We start from the raw sequence: 18912 nt of genomic DNA, 5'->3' as shown, positions 1-18912 counted from the left end.
GTAGTCAAACTAAGGAATGTTAGCTAGGTCAAGTTATTTGGTAGTATCCTGGATTAAGCTGTTTTATGAAAGTAAGTTCCCTACATAATAAAATCTTGCCCCTTTTAAATGCCAAATTTAATTTAATTTTAACCACTTCAGTGGAAATTTTTAATGTGTTTTCTTTTTAAATATAACGCATTTGAACTATAATGTCTTGTCTAATGTCTATGTTGATGATGTAAATGTTTACAAAACTCGTATGTATTCTAACGAAGCCTTTTGGGAGGACTTGAGATATTAGGGCTTTTTTCCCCCTTACCCTGAAAACTCCTGGCTGGCAGACTTTTAAGTATTTTTTGACTGCTTATACTTGCTCATTGTCTCATTTTTTTAATGACATGCTATTCATTTTTACATTGGTATACTTAGTTCCATTGCCCCTTTGACTCTCTTTCTGTTTTGTTGTGGATTAGGACTATGGAGAACTGAAGTTATTAGAAATGTGTGAAAAGTCTTAGTAAACTTAATTCATTCTCAGTACATTCATGTTAGTGGGTGTCCTCCTGGCTGTTATTAGAATCCCCTATAGGGCTTTTCCAGTTAAAAAATTTTTTTCTTAAGTTTATTTATTTATTTCGAGAGACAGTGGGGGAGGGGTAGAGAGAGAGGGAGAGAGAGATCCTAAGCAGGCTCCACACTGTTAGCACAGAGCCTGTTGCGGGGCTTGAATTTACAAACTGTGAGTTCATGACCTGAGCTGAAACCAAGAGTCGGATGCTCACCCAGCTGAGCCACCCAGGCACCCTGCCCTGGCTTTTCCAGGTTTAAATACCCAGGCCTCATCCCTGGGGATTCTTGTTGTGGGGCTTTCCATTTGTACTTTAAAAGAGTCCAAGGCAATTGTGATTTATGTTTAAGCTTGGGAATCTCAAGTCTTAATACTAGAAGTTTCTGAACAAATGAGATACTACTTTGATACTGACTTGTTATGTGAATCAAGAAGTAACATTTCACACCACAAAGTTTTTATGAGGATTATTGAGTTAACATCAATGAACTCTAAAAATCTTAATTTAAAAAAAAAATTTTGACATTTATTTTGAAAGTGAGTGAGAGCAAGGGAGGGACACGGAGAGAGGGAGAATCTCAAGCAGATTCCACCTGGTCAGTGCACAGAGCCCAACGTGGGGCTTAAACTCATGAAACCGTGAGATCATGACCTGAGCCAAAATCAAGAGTCAAATACTTAACTGACTGAGCCACCCAGGCACCCCTATTTATTTGTTTTTGAGAGGGAGAGCACAAAGGTGGTTGGGGCAGATAGAGAGGGAGACAGAATCCCAAGCAGGCTCTGTGCTGTGCCCAAAGTGGGGCTCTAACACACGAATTCTGAGATTATGACCTGAGCTGAAATCAAGATCGGAAACTTAATGGGCTAAGCCACCCAGCTGCCCCTAAGAATCTTTTTCAGTAAAATATAACAATATTATCTTAATTCAGTATTGTATACATTTTATAGGTCTTTTCAAATGTCTTAGTAATTGAATGAGATAGAGCAGAGTACTTTTAATTGCTTCTTTATTCTGAAATGTATCTCCTTTTTCTTCATTCTCTCAGCAAACAATTTGGTTGCCTATTATATGCCAGAATCTCTTACCAAGTGCTGAAGAAGGGAACTATGTTTGTTACAATACTTTTTAGGTGGTCTGCGTAGAAATTGATTATTCAAAGTTATATTGAACTCAGAAAGCATAGAATATTCCACAAATCACATAGATTGTAAATATAGAGAATCCTTTCTCAGCAATTTATTATAAACCATTGGTTCCCAGAAAAGATTTGTGATTTTGGTATCAAAAAGATCTTAAATTATATAAAATTGAGAAAACTTAATTAAAGGGGACAGAGAAATAGATATTACCAGGCATTTGTCATACTTTCTCCTACGCGTTAACTTGATTGTGGAAGAAGTGGTGTTGAAGCTGAAGAACTGCTTATAAGACCAGGAATAGAAGTACAGAATAGTATTTAAGAGAAAAATGAAGAGGAACATTAGTTAAAGAAGTATTAATATTTTATTTCTCTCATTTCCCAGGGAGTTCCGTATTCTGGATAAATAATTTTCCCATAAAACCAAACCCCCCTAACTTTAAAAAATATTTTGATGTAAACCTTTCTTTAAAAACTATTGCACATTTTTTTTTGCCTAGTATTTAGGAAACCTGAGAGAAATGACTCTTTCTAAAACTCATGGTTATTATGCTGAACATTAGTTATTGTACCATGCTTACAAGATAGTGAATTTCATGTTCTGGCACTATCAGAAGCTTGTCATTTTAAATTATTGTTTATTTTTTTATTTTAGAGAAAGAAAATCTTTTTCTTTTTTTTTTAATGTTAACTTATTTTTGAGAGAGAGAGCAGGGAAGGGGCGGGGCGGGGGGGCAGAGGATCCAAAGCTGGTTCTGTGCTGACAGCAGTGATGCCAATTTGGGGCTCAAACTCATGGACCGTGAGATCATGATCTGAGCTGAAGTTGGATGTTTAACTGAGCCACCCAGGTGCCGCCCCGAAAGAGAGAATCTTAAGCAGACTCCATACTCAGTATGAATCCTGACACAGGGCTTGATCCCATGACATGGCCTGAAAAGCTTTTCATTTTAAAATGAAATTTGTAATATATAAAATCTAGTATGGAGAGATAGTAAAAATCTGAAGAATCAAAGTGACAGTGTGAGGGTGGGATATCAGAGATAACCAGGATGGTCAAGATGTTGTGGTGGTTATTGCTGTGTTATTTTGTCGTATGTCTTTGAAATTGCACTATTCTTTTATTTCTAATAGGATTTGAAGAATAAAGAGATTTTTTAATTAATTAATTTATTATTTTTAATGTTCTGTTTTATTTTTGAGAGAGAGTGTGAGCAAGGTAGGGACAGAGAGAGACACACACAGAGTCGAAAGTAGGCTCCAGGCTCCGAGCTGTCAGCACAGAGCCTGATGTGGGGCTCAAACTCATGAGACGTGAGATCATGACCTGAGCCGAAGTCGGACGCCTAACCAACTGAACCACCCAGGCATCCCAGAATAAAGAGAATTTTAGAAGATCTCATTTTCCACCTCCATTTGCAGTGAACTGACTCACAACAGATGAGAAACTTAAACTATCACCTCTACATTGTCTTTTGGTTTTTGTTGGTGTAGAAGATGGTTTACATTGATTTAAGAATGTATGATGGGGCATCTGGGTAGCTCAGGGCTCAAGTCATGATCTCAAGATTTGTTTTGTGGTTTCAAGCCCTGCATCAGGCTCTGTGTAGACAGCATGGAGCCTGCTTGGGATTTTCTGTCCTTCCCCTGCTCTCTCACTTGCTCTCTCTTTCAAAAATAAACATTAAAAAAAAAACAATGTATGATAAAACTTACAATCATTAGCTTAAAATATGCCGTAATACTTTTAATAGTACGTAGCAGATAGAGAATGGAGAAAATCATGTCTGTCTTTTCGGACAGTAAAACTTTTTTTCACTGAGGGGTGTCTATATCTACTAATGGACCATGAAATTAAGAAAGTGGATTGAGGAGTTCCATTCAGTTTTGAAATTTTTTACTAAGAAATTATCTCTTAAATTTATAAACAGCTAAGAAAATCAAATATGTTGAGTATTGTTTGGACTCTTACTAATTTCTCTATTCATGATAAAGCCCAATTGCTTGGTCTGTATAATATGCCATATTTCTCCAAAAGCGGGAGTGACAGGAAGCACGATAAAGCATGTGGCGATATTATAGGAGGCATTTTAGGACTTACACCTTGAAATCTAAAATCTTTGATTGTAATCATGTTCATATGTTGAGGGGGAAAAGAAAAGCAAAAATATTTTATGGTACTGGGTTAGTAGCAAATGGGACTGCTAATCTCTAAGGCAGACACATTTAACTGGTAGATCGCCTTCTACGAAAAGATCTTGAAAGATTGTGAACAAGAACAGAAGCCACATTTATACCAAGGAAGAAAATTTTTCGTATATTAATGTGCCATTTCTTTTCACTAAGGGACTTTTGTTCTTGGCATACCCACCTCTCTGGCGCTGTTCAGTAACTTTGAAAAATTGAAAGGCATCACTCTTGGCAGAAATTTTTAAAAAGAATAAAGTGGTGAGCTGTGAGGATGTTTCGTATGGGTAGCAGGTAGCCACGTCATTAGACATTTATAGTCTCACTATGTTCCAGACACCATTTTGGATACTGGGGCTATAGTGATGAGTAAAACAACAAAATTACATGGTTTTATTTAAAACAGATTACAAATTGGAAGAGCCACTGGAGTTCTGAGGCAAGATGAATTTTACTCAGTATCTTTTATACAAACATGTTTGTTATTCTGGCCTAAAAAAAGAAAAAAAATTAAATATAAAATGTCCAAGAATTTTTCTTTGAATTTAAAAATATGCTAGATTTTTCAGTCTTCTTATTCACAAGTCAGTGTTAGCTGTTTCATCCATAAAATCCACCTTAATAAAAGGCAGCACTACCTCCAATGCCAGAAAACAATGACCTGGGACTCCTTAACTCTTCATAAAAGGGCTTTGTACAATCAGGGATGACATCCGTTTCACATTAAGTAACTTGGGCCAGATTGGTTCCTTACAGAGCCTTTCCTTGCAGTTGCTATGCCACAGAAAGCTATTGAGCTGCTATGGGTTTTGGCACTTGGATCTTTGTATTTGTTATCAACATATATGGAAAAATACCTGGTGCTATCTTGTTTTTGGTTATGTTTTATATAAAGTGCTTAACATATTTTTGTTATTTATTTTATGTTAGAGATATTTTGAATCTTGTTTTAAAAGATTTTGTGTGGGTTGTTTTTGTTTTTGTTTTGTTTTGTTTTGCCCAGTGTTAACTTGCATATTATTTTGTGACTTGGAGGGGTCAAAAAATTTTAAACTGGCCAGAGATGAAGCTTTCTCTTCTCACTGACTCTCATCAGGAAGCTGTGACACCCACTTCCATTTTTGTGCCAAATGTTTCTCTTTATGACTCTGGTGCATAAGACTTTGAAGCTTTGTTGACCACATTGGCAGTTTGCCCAGAACCCAAATATCCTGTGTAATTTGCATGATAATTACCATTGATTTACATACAGTACAGTCTTCCTGAATTTAAAGTAAAAAAATGTTTTAAAAAATTAAAGCCTTTCCCCTCTTACCTCTCCTGTTTTCTAGGTTTGAGAAAGGGTCATAGCTGTGTTTACAGGCCCTAATCAGTTTCCACAGGCCTTTGTATTTCCTAAGATGTTACATAGATTGTTGTACCCTATGTGGGACACAGTTTCATAGTTCCCACTCTATATGCCTCCACCTCCAGTATTGTTTCCCTCTTGCTTGCTGTGCTTCTCCTGATCTGATCTCCTACTAGTTTTCTTTGTTATCTTCACATCATATTCTGCTATCTCATTTCTTCTCTCCTCAATAATGAAAAAAAAAAAGATTATTTATTATTACTCTGCTGTGTGTCCGATGAGTCAGTTTAATGTTGCATGTGCAACAAATGATTGATAAATTGGAATACATGAAACCCAAAGGTGAGCTGCACTCAGGCCCTGCCCAAACCAGGCCCGTAATACTCTCAACCTCATGAAGCCCAGGAAGATAAGGTTGATTTCTTTGTCACCCATCTTCCTTCTCCATAGCCATTCTGATTTATTTATTCAATAAATGTTTTTAGGAATGTGCTCAACAGTAGCTTAGTAGTCTTAGAATAAATAACCTTAGACATCCTAGACTGAACCAGACTCGAAATTCTATGCTGGATGACTTGAAAACTTAGATTGCTCTTTTTCTCTTCTTTAAAAAAGGGGGGGGGGGGATGCAACAGGTAGTATTTATATAGTTCAGAAAAGGGTTTAAGTGTAAACAGTGTAGAGTCCCCCTCCCACTTTATCTCCTCTCTGCCAAGTTCCCGCCATCACAACCAAGGCTACTATACATGTTTTATGTGTACCCTTCTTAAATATTATGCATATACAAATGTATATCCTTGTATGTACTTTTTTATATATAAAAATATGCAGAATTGTGTACAAAATTCTAAACCTTGAATATTTTACTTAATAAATCCTGGAGCTTTTTCCATATAAATATATAGAGAGTTTTCTCATTTTATGTTACAACCACATAACATTAAATTGTATTCATTTTCCATGATTTATTTAACCAGTCCTATGCTGATTGATATTTATGCCATATGTATCTAAAACATAAAACTTTTGTCCTATGTTTGTGACAGTTTGAAATTGAAAATAAAGTTATACTCACCCTAGCAGAGAGCACTTAGGGACTCTGTTAGACATCAGCTTTGGAGAAGGGACAGAGTGCTGAGATCTTATTTAACCAAGTTCCAAGGTTTTACTAATAATTTTTACCATTCTGAGTCACATTGTACCTTCCTACAATTAGTGATAACATTATTCTAATAACCTTTTCAAGTTTGGGGGAAAAATGTCATAATTTCTGGTGACCATTGTTTGCATTAAAAGGCATTACCTTGAGGCGCCTGGGTGGCTCAGTTGGTTAAGCATCGGACTCCGACTCAGGTCTTGATCTCACAGTTCGTGGGTTCGAGCCCTGCATCAGGTTCTGTGCTGACAGCTCAGAGCCTAGAGCCTGTAGCCTGCTTTGGATTCTGTGTCTCTTTCTCTCTGCTCCTCCCCCATTTATGCTCTGTCTCTCAAAAATAATTAAACACTTAAAAAACAAATAAAAAAATTAAAAGCATTACCTTTGTGAGTATTATGTTTTTAAGACTTCTTTTGTTTTTATCTTTTTTTGTTTTTAACTAGATCCTTACAATAAATGAGGATGGATCACTTGGTTTGAAAACCCCTAAATCTCACGTTTGTGAGCACTGCAATGCTGCCTTTAGAACGAACTATCACTTACAGAGACATGTGTTCATTCATACAGGTATTTCTTGAATTAAAATGGGCCTATGGCCATTAAGAGATTATTATTTTTACTATTTTCATCTTTGTGTAAATGTCATTCATTTCTAAGACTGTAACTAACCAGGTATTTATTTCAAATCAGAGATTTCATAGGCCAGAATATCAGAAGGAAACCAGGAAAACTTTAAATGAGAAAACAATGGGCACGAATGTGCATAATTAATTATAATTATAATATAATTATATATAATATAATTAAACACTTATCTGGCTTAATGTGTTCTTTTCAGTTAGAGAAACTGTTAAAGAATGTATTATTAAAAGCCTATCAACATTTATTTTTCTCTGCAAGACATCCAGATGGAGTTTGAAATATGAATTTGGGAATCAGATATTAAAAAATGATAATTAAGAACATGACATTATAGAGAGCAGAACTAAAGACTAATCACAGATCCTTGGGGAAACACACTGGACACGTAGGTTAAATTAAAGGATATGGGGTGGGAAGATAGAGTAGTAAGGTACGTTTGATGGACTAGGAAATTACAGTATCCCAGAAACTAAAAGAAGAGACGGTTCCAAGGAGGGTATAATCAGCAATGGCACAACCTTCATAGAGGATAGAGAGGAATAGAGAACTGAAGAAGAGCTGTTAGAATAAATAGCAAAGAGAGCACGAGTAGCTTTTAAGAAAGCAGAGTATAAGGGTTAAAGCCCAAGTGGGTGGTGGAGGATTTGAGACATGGGGTAAACTACTCTATTAAGAAGAAATGGTGAAAAGGAATGAGAGAAAGTAATAAGGTTGGAGTGTTTCAAGATTTCTGGAAAGTTTGTTTGCAAAGGACAGACCTGAAGAATACTTACTAGGAAAGGTTCCAGCAGAGAAGGAATGATTGAAGAGACAAGATTTAAAAAAAAAAAAAAAAAAAAGGAAAAAGATGTTTGAAAGTTCCCAAAGTCCTGGAGAAAATAATTGAAAGGGCATAAAGTGATAGTTAGCCACAGAGAACAAGGTGGGTGGATCTTCTTTTGGATAAAAAGGAAGAAGAGATGTTTAAGATAGCATAGATAACCTGTAGAGTTCTTTCTAGTCTTCTGATTTTTTGATTGTTTTCTCCTTCCCTCTCTTTCTTCTTTTCCTTTTCCTTTCCTTCTCTCTCTCCCTTTCCTTTCCTTCTCTCTCTTCCTTTCCTTTCCTTTCCTTTCCTTTCCTTTCCTTTCCTTTCCTTTCCCTTTCCCTTTCCCTTTTCCTTTTCCTTTTCCTTTTCCTTTTTTTCAGACATAGAGCAGATTTGATCTCATCTTTCTATGATTGTGAGAATGTGAATTTTCTAATTGTGGGGGGAAAATTGAGGAAATAAAAGTCTGTTAAATTAATGAATAGTATAAAAATATTTTATGGATAATTTGGAATTTTAAAGAATTTGGGCTTTCAAGATTTATCTTTCCTCAGAAATAGTAACTATGAACTGTGTTTTATCCAGTAACTAATTTGTGGATGTGAAATTATTTTAAGGTGAAAAACCATTTCAATGTAGTCAATGTGACATGCGTTTCATACAGAAGTACCTGCTACAGAGACATGAGAAGATTCATACTGGTGAGTGTTGCCACCCTTCTTACGGTCATTAAGTTTATCATTCTAAATATGGGGAAAAATTTTTAACAGATAGCAACTGCTTGCCACTTTTCATCAGTTTTGTTTCTTAAGAGTGTATATCATAGTTTAGATTTTTCCTTTCAATAAATCAATCTTAACTGTTAAGACTTGGCTTTAATGTCCAAGCCCAATAAATTACTTTGAAATAGAATTTCATAATAAAATATATTTAAAAGGATGTAAGAAGATTTTTGTGAAATAGCTTTTTCCTAAGATGTTTAAAAAGTTTAGGGTTAGGTAATTATCGTTCATATTAATTAGTGGCAAGAAGCAAAATGCCTGAGCCCTAAGATACCACACTTTTTTTCCCTTACTAGTTCATGTATATAGCTTACTGTGTCAAGAGAGTTGTAATCCTAATAAATTGGAGACTTCCAGTTTTTTGGGCTAAGTTGTTAATGATTTAGAAACAAATATTTCAGATCACTTATAAAGGAACCCATACCTTAAAAAGTTAAGTCTTATTTTAGAGCAGGTGTTTATTTGCTTTTATTTTATTTGCTTTTATTTTATTTTATTTTATTTTATTTTATTTTATTTTATTTTATTTTATTTTATTTTATTTTATTTTATTTTTTGACAAATGTAAAGCCAAGTTTTATATATAACCTTGACTTAGTAGACTGTTAGCTTTTGACTTTGATGTCTATAAGCATGGTGAAAAGTGTTTCTTTAGAATTTATTTCTAGTGTTTTGCCTTTTTTGTGATGGAACAAAAGCAGAGTTGGTGAATTGGTATCACTTTGATTCTTACATTTAAACAGATTTGGGAATGATGGTGATATATGAATATTGAAAATACTAATGTTCTTCATATTTTTCTATATTAAGTAATTAAGCAAGTATCTGCCCAGTGTTATTATTTCGATGTTTTCTCAAGGTACCTGTAGTACCTATGAAAGGGCATCCTGGACAGTTTGTCATATAAAAGAAGCAACTTCTTCTGCCTAATCACTTCCCTTTCTTTTTGCCCCTAACAAAGAAGCATGAATGTGGCCGGTCTCCTTAAATAAAACTTCCAACTGTGCAGCACATGTATATACTTTAAAGTTCTACTTTTCAGAGATCATTATGCACAACATCCATTTCAGTTTCTTAAGTAAACATGTATTCATCACTTCCAGATGGAAGGGAGTGTAATAGGCACTTTGGGAGAAAGAACAACTTTATTGATTTTATGCAACTTGTAGCCAAATTTATATTTCTGTACAGTAATAAAACCTGATCAGGTAATGACAAACTGCTTAAATAATTTTGTATGTTCTTAATACCTATTAGGTTTTGATGATTTACTCATTCATTCAACAAAAATTTACTGAGCCTTCAGTATTTTTCAGGTATCAGAAATACACAGGCAATATAAGGTAGTTTCCATGAAATTTATATTCTAATGGGAGAGACATACATATAAACAAGCACAGTGTGAGAAGTGTTGTAGAGTTTTATACAACATGCTGTTGTGCCCTTGAGCAAGAGTCAGATGTGTTAGCTATTAAGGGTATGTAGGGAAGGGAACACAGACAAACTGCAGGAGGCTCAGTTGAGAGAGAGGGGGTGGGGGGAGAGAGGGGAGTGTGTGTGTGTGTGTGTATCTGACAAGAAGATTTTTGAAACAGTACTTTCTGTTACTGCACTCTGCTATTTTCTGTTCTGTTCTAGTAAATTTTTCTTTAATGTGCTGGTCACAACTCTGTAATCTCACTGGAAAAACAACTCTGCTAGGCCAGGAAGGGTATCTTGGATTTAAACAGGTTATAATGGGTAGTTAATATTTATTGATAATTTACTAAGATCAGATATTGTGCTAATAAATATTTTGTTAAATAGCTCATTTAGTTCTCACATTAATCTTGAAAGAGGAGCTATTACTGTCCACATTTTTTGTTGAGGAAGTAAGATGAAGCACACAGAAGAAGTTAAGAAATTTTTCTAAATTTATATAATCTGGTAAATATATGATGGAGCTAAGATTCCAACTTAACTCTGTGACTCCAGATATACATGTGAAATCACTTAACTGCAGAATGGGACTAGAAGCAGAACAATATCTTTGGACTTTTTTGAGTTTTTCTTGCTATGCCACTAAGCCACTTACAGCTTAGCCTTCCTAAGTTATTTAGTAAATATCTTCCTAAGATATTTAGTAATATCTAAAAAGGACGGAAGCAAAGGCTGGGGTTCTCATGTTATAGAGTATACAGTTAGAAAAAGATAAGAAATTGAGAGGAACAACCAGAGCAAACCAGTAACTATGGTTCCTTAACAGAGAAAAGTTTCTTTTGAAGAGAGACTCAGTTTGCTTCACTGTTCACCCCACCTCAACCCCCCAGATGGAACTGACAAAAAGGGAATTGCTTTTCCTTCTTCATTTTCTTGGTTCTTTTTATGGACTCTTTCTGAAGACAGTAAGGTACTTTTGTCTTGTAATCGAGATACCTGTAAGCTATACCTATCTGGGAATATATATTTAGAACCACAAATATGTTCTCCAACATGTATTATTCTGTCCTTACTGTTCTTCTTTCATGTTTTAAATGGCTTTTTGTTTTGGAGAGGGGGGCAGTGCCCTAAAGTTTGCCCATGTCAAGGCTTTCTCTCTCTAGGTTCTTAATTTAGAAGAATGCATCGAAGTAGTTATGGCAGTAAAGAAATTTTGTGTATTTTTATCCATTTTTAAATTGTCTAGAAGGTAATGAGTCATTTATCAACTGATCCTCAAAGGTCATGTCATGAGAAGAACTGCTAGTTCCTACAGGCTCAGTTTTCCTTACGGTCTCCCTCATTCCTCTAGGCCTCATTCTACTGACTCCTGTAGCTTTCCCAGCCTCCAAGCCTGTACTCTGCTCTATTTGCAACACGATTGAAAATCATTACCTGCTTGACTGCTTTTGTCACCAATCAAGAAATCTGTGGCTTTTAAAAACCAAAAGCTTGATTTGCTTTTCAAATAGAAAATTGTAAAACTCAGCTTGGATAGGTTATCACTTAATAATGTTTCCAGAATGTGGATTAACCTATGAAATATCATTTTTAGGGGGAGTACTGTTTCATCTAGAGGCTGATCCATGAAATTCTGGTTAAAGCTGTAGCCTAAAGCATTGAAAAGGGCAAATATTCTTGGGTCTGCTATTTTTGGCATTTATGGGAGATTTCTATCTTCTTTGTGAATGTGTTCTAGGCCCTTTGCTTATGGTATGTTTGGGAATATGGGAGAGAAGGTGTGGACTTGAAGCCAAGATTGAACATAAACATCTTAATTGATCATTTTGTTTAGGGTCACGTACATACCAAAGTTAAGCATTCATTGTCACTGTCAGATTTACGATGTCATCATGTACTTTTATTTTATCTATGGTGTCTTTTCCTTTGCATTTTCAAATGCATATATAGACTAAATTTTCAAATAACATATATCCAGTTATGTTCTTCTCTAGGCACCTTGTCACACTTTTACTCTAAGGAAGTGGCAGTCTTACTGCCATGGAGAAGGGGGTATGGGTTTGAGGTGTAAAGAACTTAATATAATTTTCAATATTTTATTTTATTTTATTTTATTTGTTTTGGGGGGGGAGGGGGAGAGGGGGAGAGAGAGAATGAATGTGAATCCCAAGCAGGCTCCATGCTGTAGTGCAGAGCCTGATGCAGAGCTGGATCTCACGAACCTTGAGATACCATGACTGAGCTGAAATCAAGTCGGATGCTTAACTGACTGAACCACCCAGCTGCCCCTCAATATTTTATTTTAATTTTGTATTAGTTCTCTAAATTCCAATAAGTAGTAAACCACAGAATACCTATCTTGATATTCTGCCTGTTTTAGCAAATCATGGTTATTTTTATAGTATGGCAGTTTTCATAATTTATTTTTATCTCATTAGTAAGATGTCAGGAGCCATTTTTGTATGTGGGGAAGTTTTTATAGAATCTTCTTCCTCCCTAAAATAAAAAGGATTTTGAAAATCAAATCATTCAGAGTTAAGCATTTTCATTAGTTTCTTTTCCTTTTTTTTTTTTCTTTAAGGCTTTGGGGGCGCCTGGGTGGCTCGGTTGGTCAAGTGTCCGACTTTGGCTCAGATCGTGGTCATGAGTTTGTGAGTTCGAGCCCCACTTTGGGCTCTGTGTTGACAGCTCTCCGCCTGGAGCCGGCTTCAGATTCTGTCTCCCTCTCTCTCTGCCCCTCCCCTGCTCACAGTGTGTCCGTCTCTCTCTTAAAAATAAACGTTAAGAAAAAGCTTTTTTAAAGCTTTAGTTCTTCATACATACAATTGTATAGATGAAACATAAGAACCTGGAAAACCTGTCACCTAAGTTAGCACTCTTTACACCTGAAACATGTTGAGCTGCTTTTCCTTCTGACTCTTTTATTCGCAACCGTGTTAAAAGGCTGAACGATAGCATTTTCTTTTTTTAAAAACCAGTTGGGCTAGTGGGGTGGAGTAAGAATGTTGATTCACCCTTGACTAAATTAACTCAACACTTTGTACTTCCTTCATTATAGTTCAGTTATTAATAAAACATACAATTTTTTTCTCTTATTTGAATCCCCAATCTGTAGTTTATTAGCTATAATAGAGAGAGGTCTCATTAAAGGAAAATGTTACAGACCTAGTTAGAGTTTAACTCTTGTTTGTGGAGATGAAGGAAGTGAATACTGTTTTTGCTACTGAGGATGTTGCCTGCATTACTTGCTGCTGGCACTTTGATTGCTGAAGCTAGATACTAGCACTGGCATGGGCAGAGCCTGCCAAGAAAGATTAAGCAGGGAACTAACTACAGATTGCTGTGACTGACATTTCTCTGGTTTAACAAAGCCAGAAACCAGGTTTTTTCCCTCTGTAAAACTGTTGATAGTTCACACTAAAAGATTTGATTACACATAAAATACATATAAAGCTTTAACACTATAAAACCAAGTATCTCAGTAAAGATGTAAAAGAAATCATACACACACCCACATATACACATGTGTATACACACACATACGTACATAAATAAATAAAACTATGTCATACTTTTAAAGTTTTTTTATTTGTTCGGAGAAGTCATTCTGAAAATTAACTCCATTTTAACATTATGCATTAGTACCGAAATACGGAGAACCAGAGGCTGTATAATGAAAGTTGCCTAGTTTTCAATTGTGTATATTTTGTGTATGTGAGTCCCTTCCCCTCAAATCCATGTGAAATGTTCTTTGTTAGTTCATAGTGTCTGTAGTTAAAAAAAAAAAAAAAAAGTTTATCGTTTGTTTTGACAGTCTCTAGTTTAACAAATTGGGAATCTCGAAGTAGTCTCATTCTTTTATTTGTATCATTATTGAATGAGTGAACATGTGAGTGAGATGACTCACAATTTGACAAGTCCTGTACAAGCAAGTACAGACAACATGTGCTTGAAGTGTTTAGGCCAGTGAAGATTCAGATCGGTGGCTTCGTGGAAGATGTTAGAGTTTTCCATGTGTTACATGGCAGTTAGGTGTCATCACGGGAACTATAGGTAGTAGAGCAGAAGCATGATGAAGCCAGGACCAGGAGAAAAATCTGGTGTATTGAAGTTGGGAATGTTTGGGCAGAGATAGGTAAGCAGATAATAAGTTCAGAAACACAGAGAGAGTGACAGACATTTTGAAAGACATCAGGACAATTGGAGATGCCACATAACAGGACAAGCAGTGTGTCTTGCTAGGTATGCTAAATGTGCTAGGTTAAAAGAACCAAAAAGAGGCAGGTACTTTAAGATAGTTAAAAAGCTAGAAATTCCTAAGAATTCAGATCATGACCCTAATAATAATGTCAAATAAATTTATTGAGTACCTGTTCTCTGCCAAGAACTGAATTAAACAGTACATAAGTTATCTCACTTTATCCTCACAGCAGTCCTGCAAGGAGAGGCTACTATTCTCCCCCCCCCCCCCACTTTTTTTTTTTTTTTACAGGTAAGGAAACTGAGGGTCAAAATGATTAAATAGTAACTTGCCTCAGTGTGCGCAGTTGGTTAACAACACAGTCCAGGTCTTCAGAATTCATTCTCTTAACCAGTATGCTATTCAAAGGGTAGATCAAGCACCAAGAAAATTTTGGGTTGACAAAAACTTTTGATTTTAAACATGGAGGTTTTTATTTTGTTCGGGTAAGAGCAGAGCCACTCACAGACCTGGCCTTACAGCTTGCAGGTAACTGGGTGTGCCTGCCTGAAATGAAGTCTGTGGATGTAGCAGTAAGAGCAGGTCCCACCTGATATGGAGTAAAAAGCAAGATGGACAGTGTATAAGTGGCCATTCTGAATAGAGCAGAAAAGGGGATGGTGTAGATGGGGGGTGAAGAGCTAAGACTAGAAAGCTTGATTTTAGAACTGTATTGTCAAATCTTGATGCCAGGCTAAGGAGTGACAAATTTATTATCCTGTAAGCATTATAAAATAGCAGGGCATTTAAATTCCATGTTGGAAGTATATTATTGGTCTGTGAAGAAAAGTGGAAATTTAGTGAATGTGTTACTTTTTTTGTTAACTGTTTAGAACTAAACAAATAATTTATTCAGATAATTGCAAATGTATTAATCAAGTTTATTTTCAGGTATTAAAGGTTTTTAAACAAATGAAACAACATTGTTAAGCTTTAAGGAATGTAATATTACTTCAGTTTTGTGACCAAGTTGTGAGAAGTAGGCAAAATTTGGAAACCAATGGAGTATTGCAGTGAAACAGTTATGTATTTTGAACTTTAGATCCTCTTCATTGTTGTTTTTAATATTTAAATTCATGTATTTTGAGAGAGAGAGCAAGTGGGGAAGGGGCAGAGAGAGAGTAGAGAGAGAACCCCAAGCAGTCTCCATGCTGTCTGTGCAGAGCCTGGCACAGGACTCGATCTCATGAACCCTGAGATCATGGCCTGAGCTAAAACCAAGAGTCAGATGCTTAATCAACTGAGTCACTGAGGTGCCCAAGATTCTCTTCATTTTTGGACAGTATAGGATGCACCAATTCTCAGGAAAAGAGCTAAAAAAGGACTCCCCACATTTAACTTAACACATAGAACTTCTAAATTTTTTGAAAGTTACTTCTGGGCAGCAGTTTCTCAGTTTTGATTGTTTTAAAATCATTTTTAGTTACTTTAGAAAATGTGGTTAGTCTAGAACAAGATAAGTTACTTTAATATGGGTCTTTCCCTGACTCCCCCCTACCCCTTATTATTTCATACTCCACAGAAGATGAAGCATTAAGACAGTTGAATCTAAATCTGATGGTTTCTTGTACACATTCTTTTGGAAGAATACAGTTACTTCCTTGAATTCAAATACCTGAAGACCTTCAGTATTTGAAGCTTTCTGACAACTACTACTTATTATTCCAGAATTCATTTGAGTGGATTACCAGCATTCATGCTTTTCACATCTAGAATTCGTTACATTTTCAGATGTTTGGATTGGCTGATAAAGAAAAAAAATTATTGGTTGAAAAAGTTTTTCATTTGACAACTCTTAATGACAATTTCGGGATTCATATATTTTATTAGGGTCTTTGATGGAAGAGTGGCTGACAAAATGTACTGTCTGGTTTGGACAAAAGATGAAGAAATAGGATATAGAGTAAGGCGATCTGATTTTACTTATCAAGGTTATTTGTTCTTATTTTCCTGGATACTTTAATTCTTTTTAATGTTTATTTTTTATTAAAAAAAATTTTTTTTTCAATGTTTATTTATTTTTGAGAGACAGAGACAGAGTGTGCGTAGGGAAGGGGCAGAGAGAGAGGGAGACACAGAATTCAAAGCAGGCTCCAGGCTCTGAGCTGTCAGCACAGAGCCGAGTGCAGGGCTCAAGCCCACGAACTATGAGATTATGACCTGGGCCGAAGTCGGACGCCCAACCGACTGAGCCACCCAGGTGCCTCTAATGTTTATTTATTTTTGAGAGAATGGATATGAGGCAGAGAGAGAGGGAGACACAGAATCGGAAACAGGCTCCAGGCTCTGAGCTGTCAACACAGAGCCTGATGTGGGGCTTGAACTCACGAACCATGGGATCATGACCTGAGCCAAAGCTGGACATTTAACTGACTTGAGCCACCCAGGCACCCCTCCTGGATACTTTTAAGTTCCTTAGACGTTATCTCTGAAGAGTTTCTGATTTTCACAAGTTCTTAAATGTTATTATCATTTTCAACTCTTACTTTGAATTTTATGGAAGTGCTTAACATTCTTTGAAAGCAGCCACAATAATAGGAACTGCTTCTACATATTTTATAACTTTTTTGCTCTCCTATAGATCTTTTGGAGAGAGTCACATGAACTTCATGATACTGTTAGGAAGCAAATATGTCATAGGACTGACATCCTAATGTAGTAGTAGGTAGTTAATTTATCTCTTCAGCTCCATCTCCTGTGCTGCTTTTATGCTGTTTGCATTATTGGTCATTGATGGAAATACTTCCTACTCTTTATTTTCTACAGGACATAGAAAATAAATCAACTAGAAGTTTATTGATTCCCCCTCCCCATATATTTTCATCCATCTGTAAATTCTTTCCAAGGCTTAACTGATTCTTCTTTACTTACATTTCATTATCTATTTTGATTTTGACTTTCTAAGGGCATATAAAGAATAACTGCTAAGCAAGAACTTTCAGTGTGCATTTTTAATTATTCTAGAAAGTATATTCAGTCAACTCTTAATTACCTTGGGGAGCTGACTAGATTATAGATTATTTAAAATTTAAAAAGACAGACGCAATTGTGAAAAAATAAATACTGGCACAAAAAGAATAGCATATATTGCTATTGTTTGAAGCTACAATAGTATTCTCATATATAGTCCTGTTCTCCTTATATAATGGAAGAGTGGTCTTCATCCTTAAAATTCAGTCAGGTGTGTTCTTACCTACTTCATCTACTTTTTAGTTATGTATCATTGGATAGAGGGGAGGGACATGAAGTCTGATCAGCAGTAACTCTATAGAGTCTTAAGAAGGTAGCTTTATACCTATAGACAGATCTTCCTGTTAAGACATTTTATTTTTCTAATGCCAGAATTGGGAGGAAATGGAGGATGGACTCATGGAAACCTGGAACTGAAAGGTATTCTTTTAAATTGTTAGGATTCAGTGAAAAATACCAGGATTTCCTTATGCTAAAGCCATGGGCATAAATGATTAGGGACTAGGAGATATTTGAGGGGCTGTTATTAAGGAGATGAAATGCGAAGCAGGGGTGGAGAAGAGAACTATCGTTACAAGGAGGGGTAGAGGCCACCTACTAAAAACATTGCTTGATGCTGCACTTAACCGTTGAGACTTCTATTATTTAATAGGAGAATTTGCTCAGTGGCTAACTGATGTTGTGTAGGTTTTTTATGATATTAAAAAGAATTAGATTGTAGCCACGAAATAGACAATGGTAACAGACTGTTCTAGCAGAATAATAGCAGTTTTGGTCATTTTTCCCTTTGTATTTCATGTGATATTTTGTATTTCTAAGCTGTTAACATTTGCATTATTTTAACATTTTGGATCACAGTTCTTGAATGCTAAATATGTTCCTGAATATTGTGTATAAACAAAGTTTACATTAAATCATTACAGTGGTGAATTGAAAGTTGAAGCCATTGTTCTTTAACAATCAGGATTTATTTGGTCAGGAGTGTTTGAATTTTAGATTGACTAATTAGCTATTAAAGTTTTTTTGTTTTTTTTTTCCCCCCCCTGGGACGCCTAGGTGGCTCAGTCAGTTAAGCGTCCAACTTCAGCTCAGGTCATGATCTCATGGTCCCTGGGTTTGAGCTCCATGTTGGACTCTGTGCTGACAGCTTGGAGCCTGGAGCCTGCTTCAGATTCTGTGTCTCCTTCTCTCTCTGCCCCTCTCTGCTCTCTCTCTCTCTCAAAAATAAATAAATGATAAAAAATTTTTTTTAAGTTTTTTTTTTTCTACTGAAAGTAACTTCTGAAATGAATCCCAATCTTTCTTTTTCTCTCTCATTGCAACAATTGTTTTTATGAGGTTTCTTAGGAATGCCACTATCATACTCTTGCAAAGTAATGAGGATCTGAATTTATGAACAAGACATTAAGACCAGAAATGGAATGAGATTGATGTGAGAGATATTTTAAAGGAAGAATAAGTATAGATGAAATTTAATAGCAGTGTAAACAGAAGTAACTAATGGAGTGAAGGCAGTATAGGCCAGTTGGTTCTCAGCCTTTATTGTGGAACCCTGGGTTTCAAATGAAATCCTACATGGAGCAACATCAATAGTCAATTAAAAAATAAGGGAAATGATTTCAGGTGGTCTCCTTGGCTCTTGATTAGTTGACAGATGTTACCAGTACT

General features: G+C 35.8%; 1 protein-coding gene across 9 annotated transcripts in view; it reads left to right on the top strand.

The window, feature by feature from the left end:
• Positions 1–18912, top strand: part of ZNF148 (zinc finger protein 148) — a 124876-nt gene that overhangs the window by 81647 nt on the left and 24317 nt on the right. For all 9 annotated transcript variants that reach the window (XM_019448657.2, XM_019448652.2, XM_019448655.2 and 6 more), the window contains 2 exons: positions 6827–6950; positions 8451–8534. In XM_019448657.2, coding sequence (XP_019304202.1) covers positions 6827–6950; positions 8451–8534 — 208 coding nt within the window. The remainder of the gene's footprint in view (positions 1–6826; positions 6951–8450; positions 8535–18912) is intronic.

The sequence above is a fragment of the Panthera pardus genome, unplaced genomic scaffold, assembly GCF_024362965.1.
Source record: "Panthera pardus isolate Hobbes unplaced genomic scaffold, ASM2436296v1 HiC_scaffold_16, whole genome shotgun sequence".
Lineage (NCBI taxonomy): Eukaryota > Metazoa > Chordata > Mammalia > Carnivora > Felidae > Panthera > Panthera pardus.
This window is presented reverse-complemented; position numbering and strand designations above follow the sequence as displayed.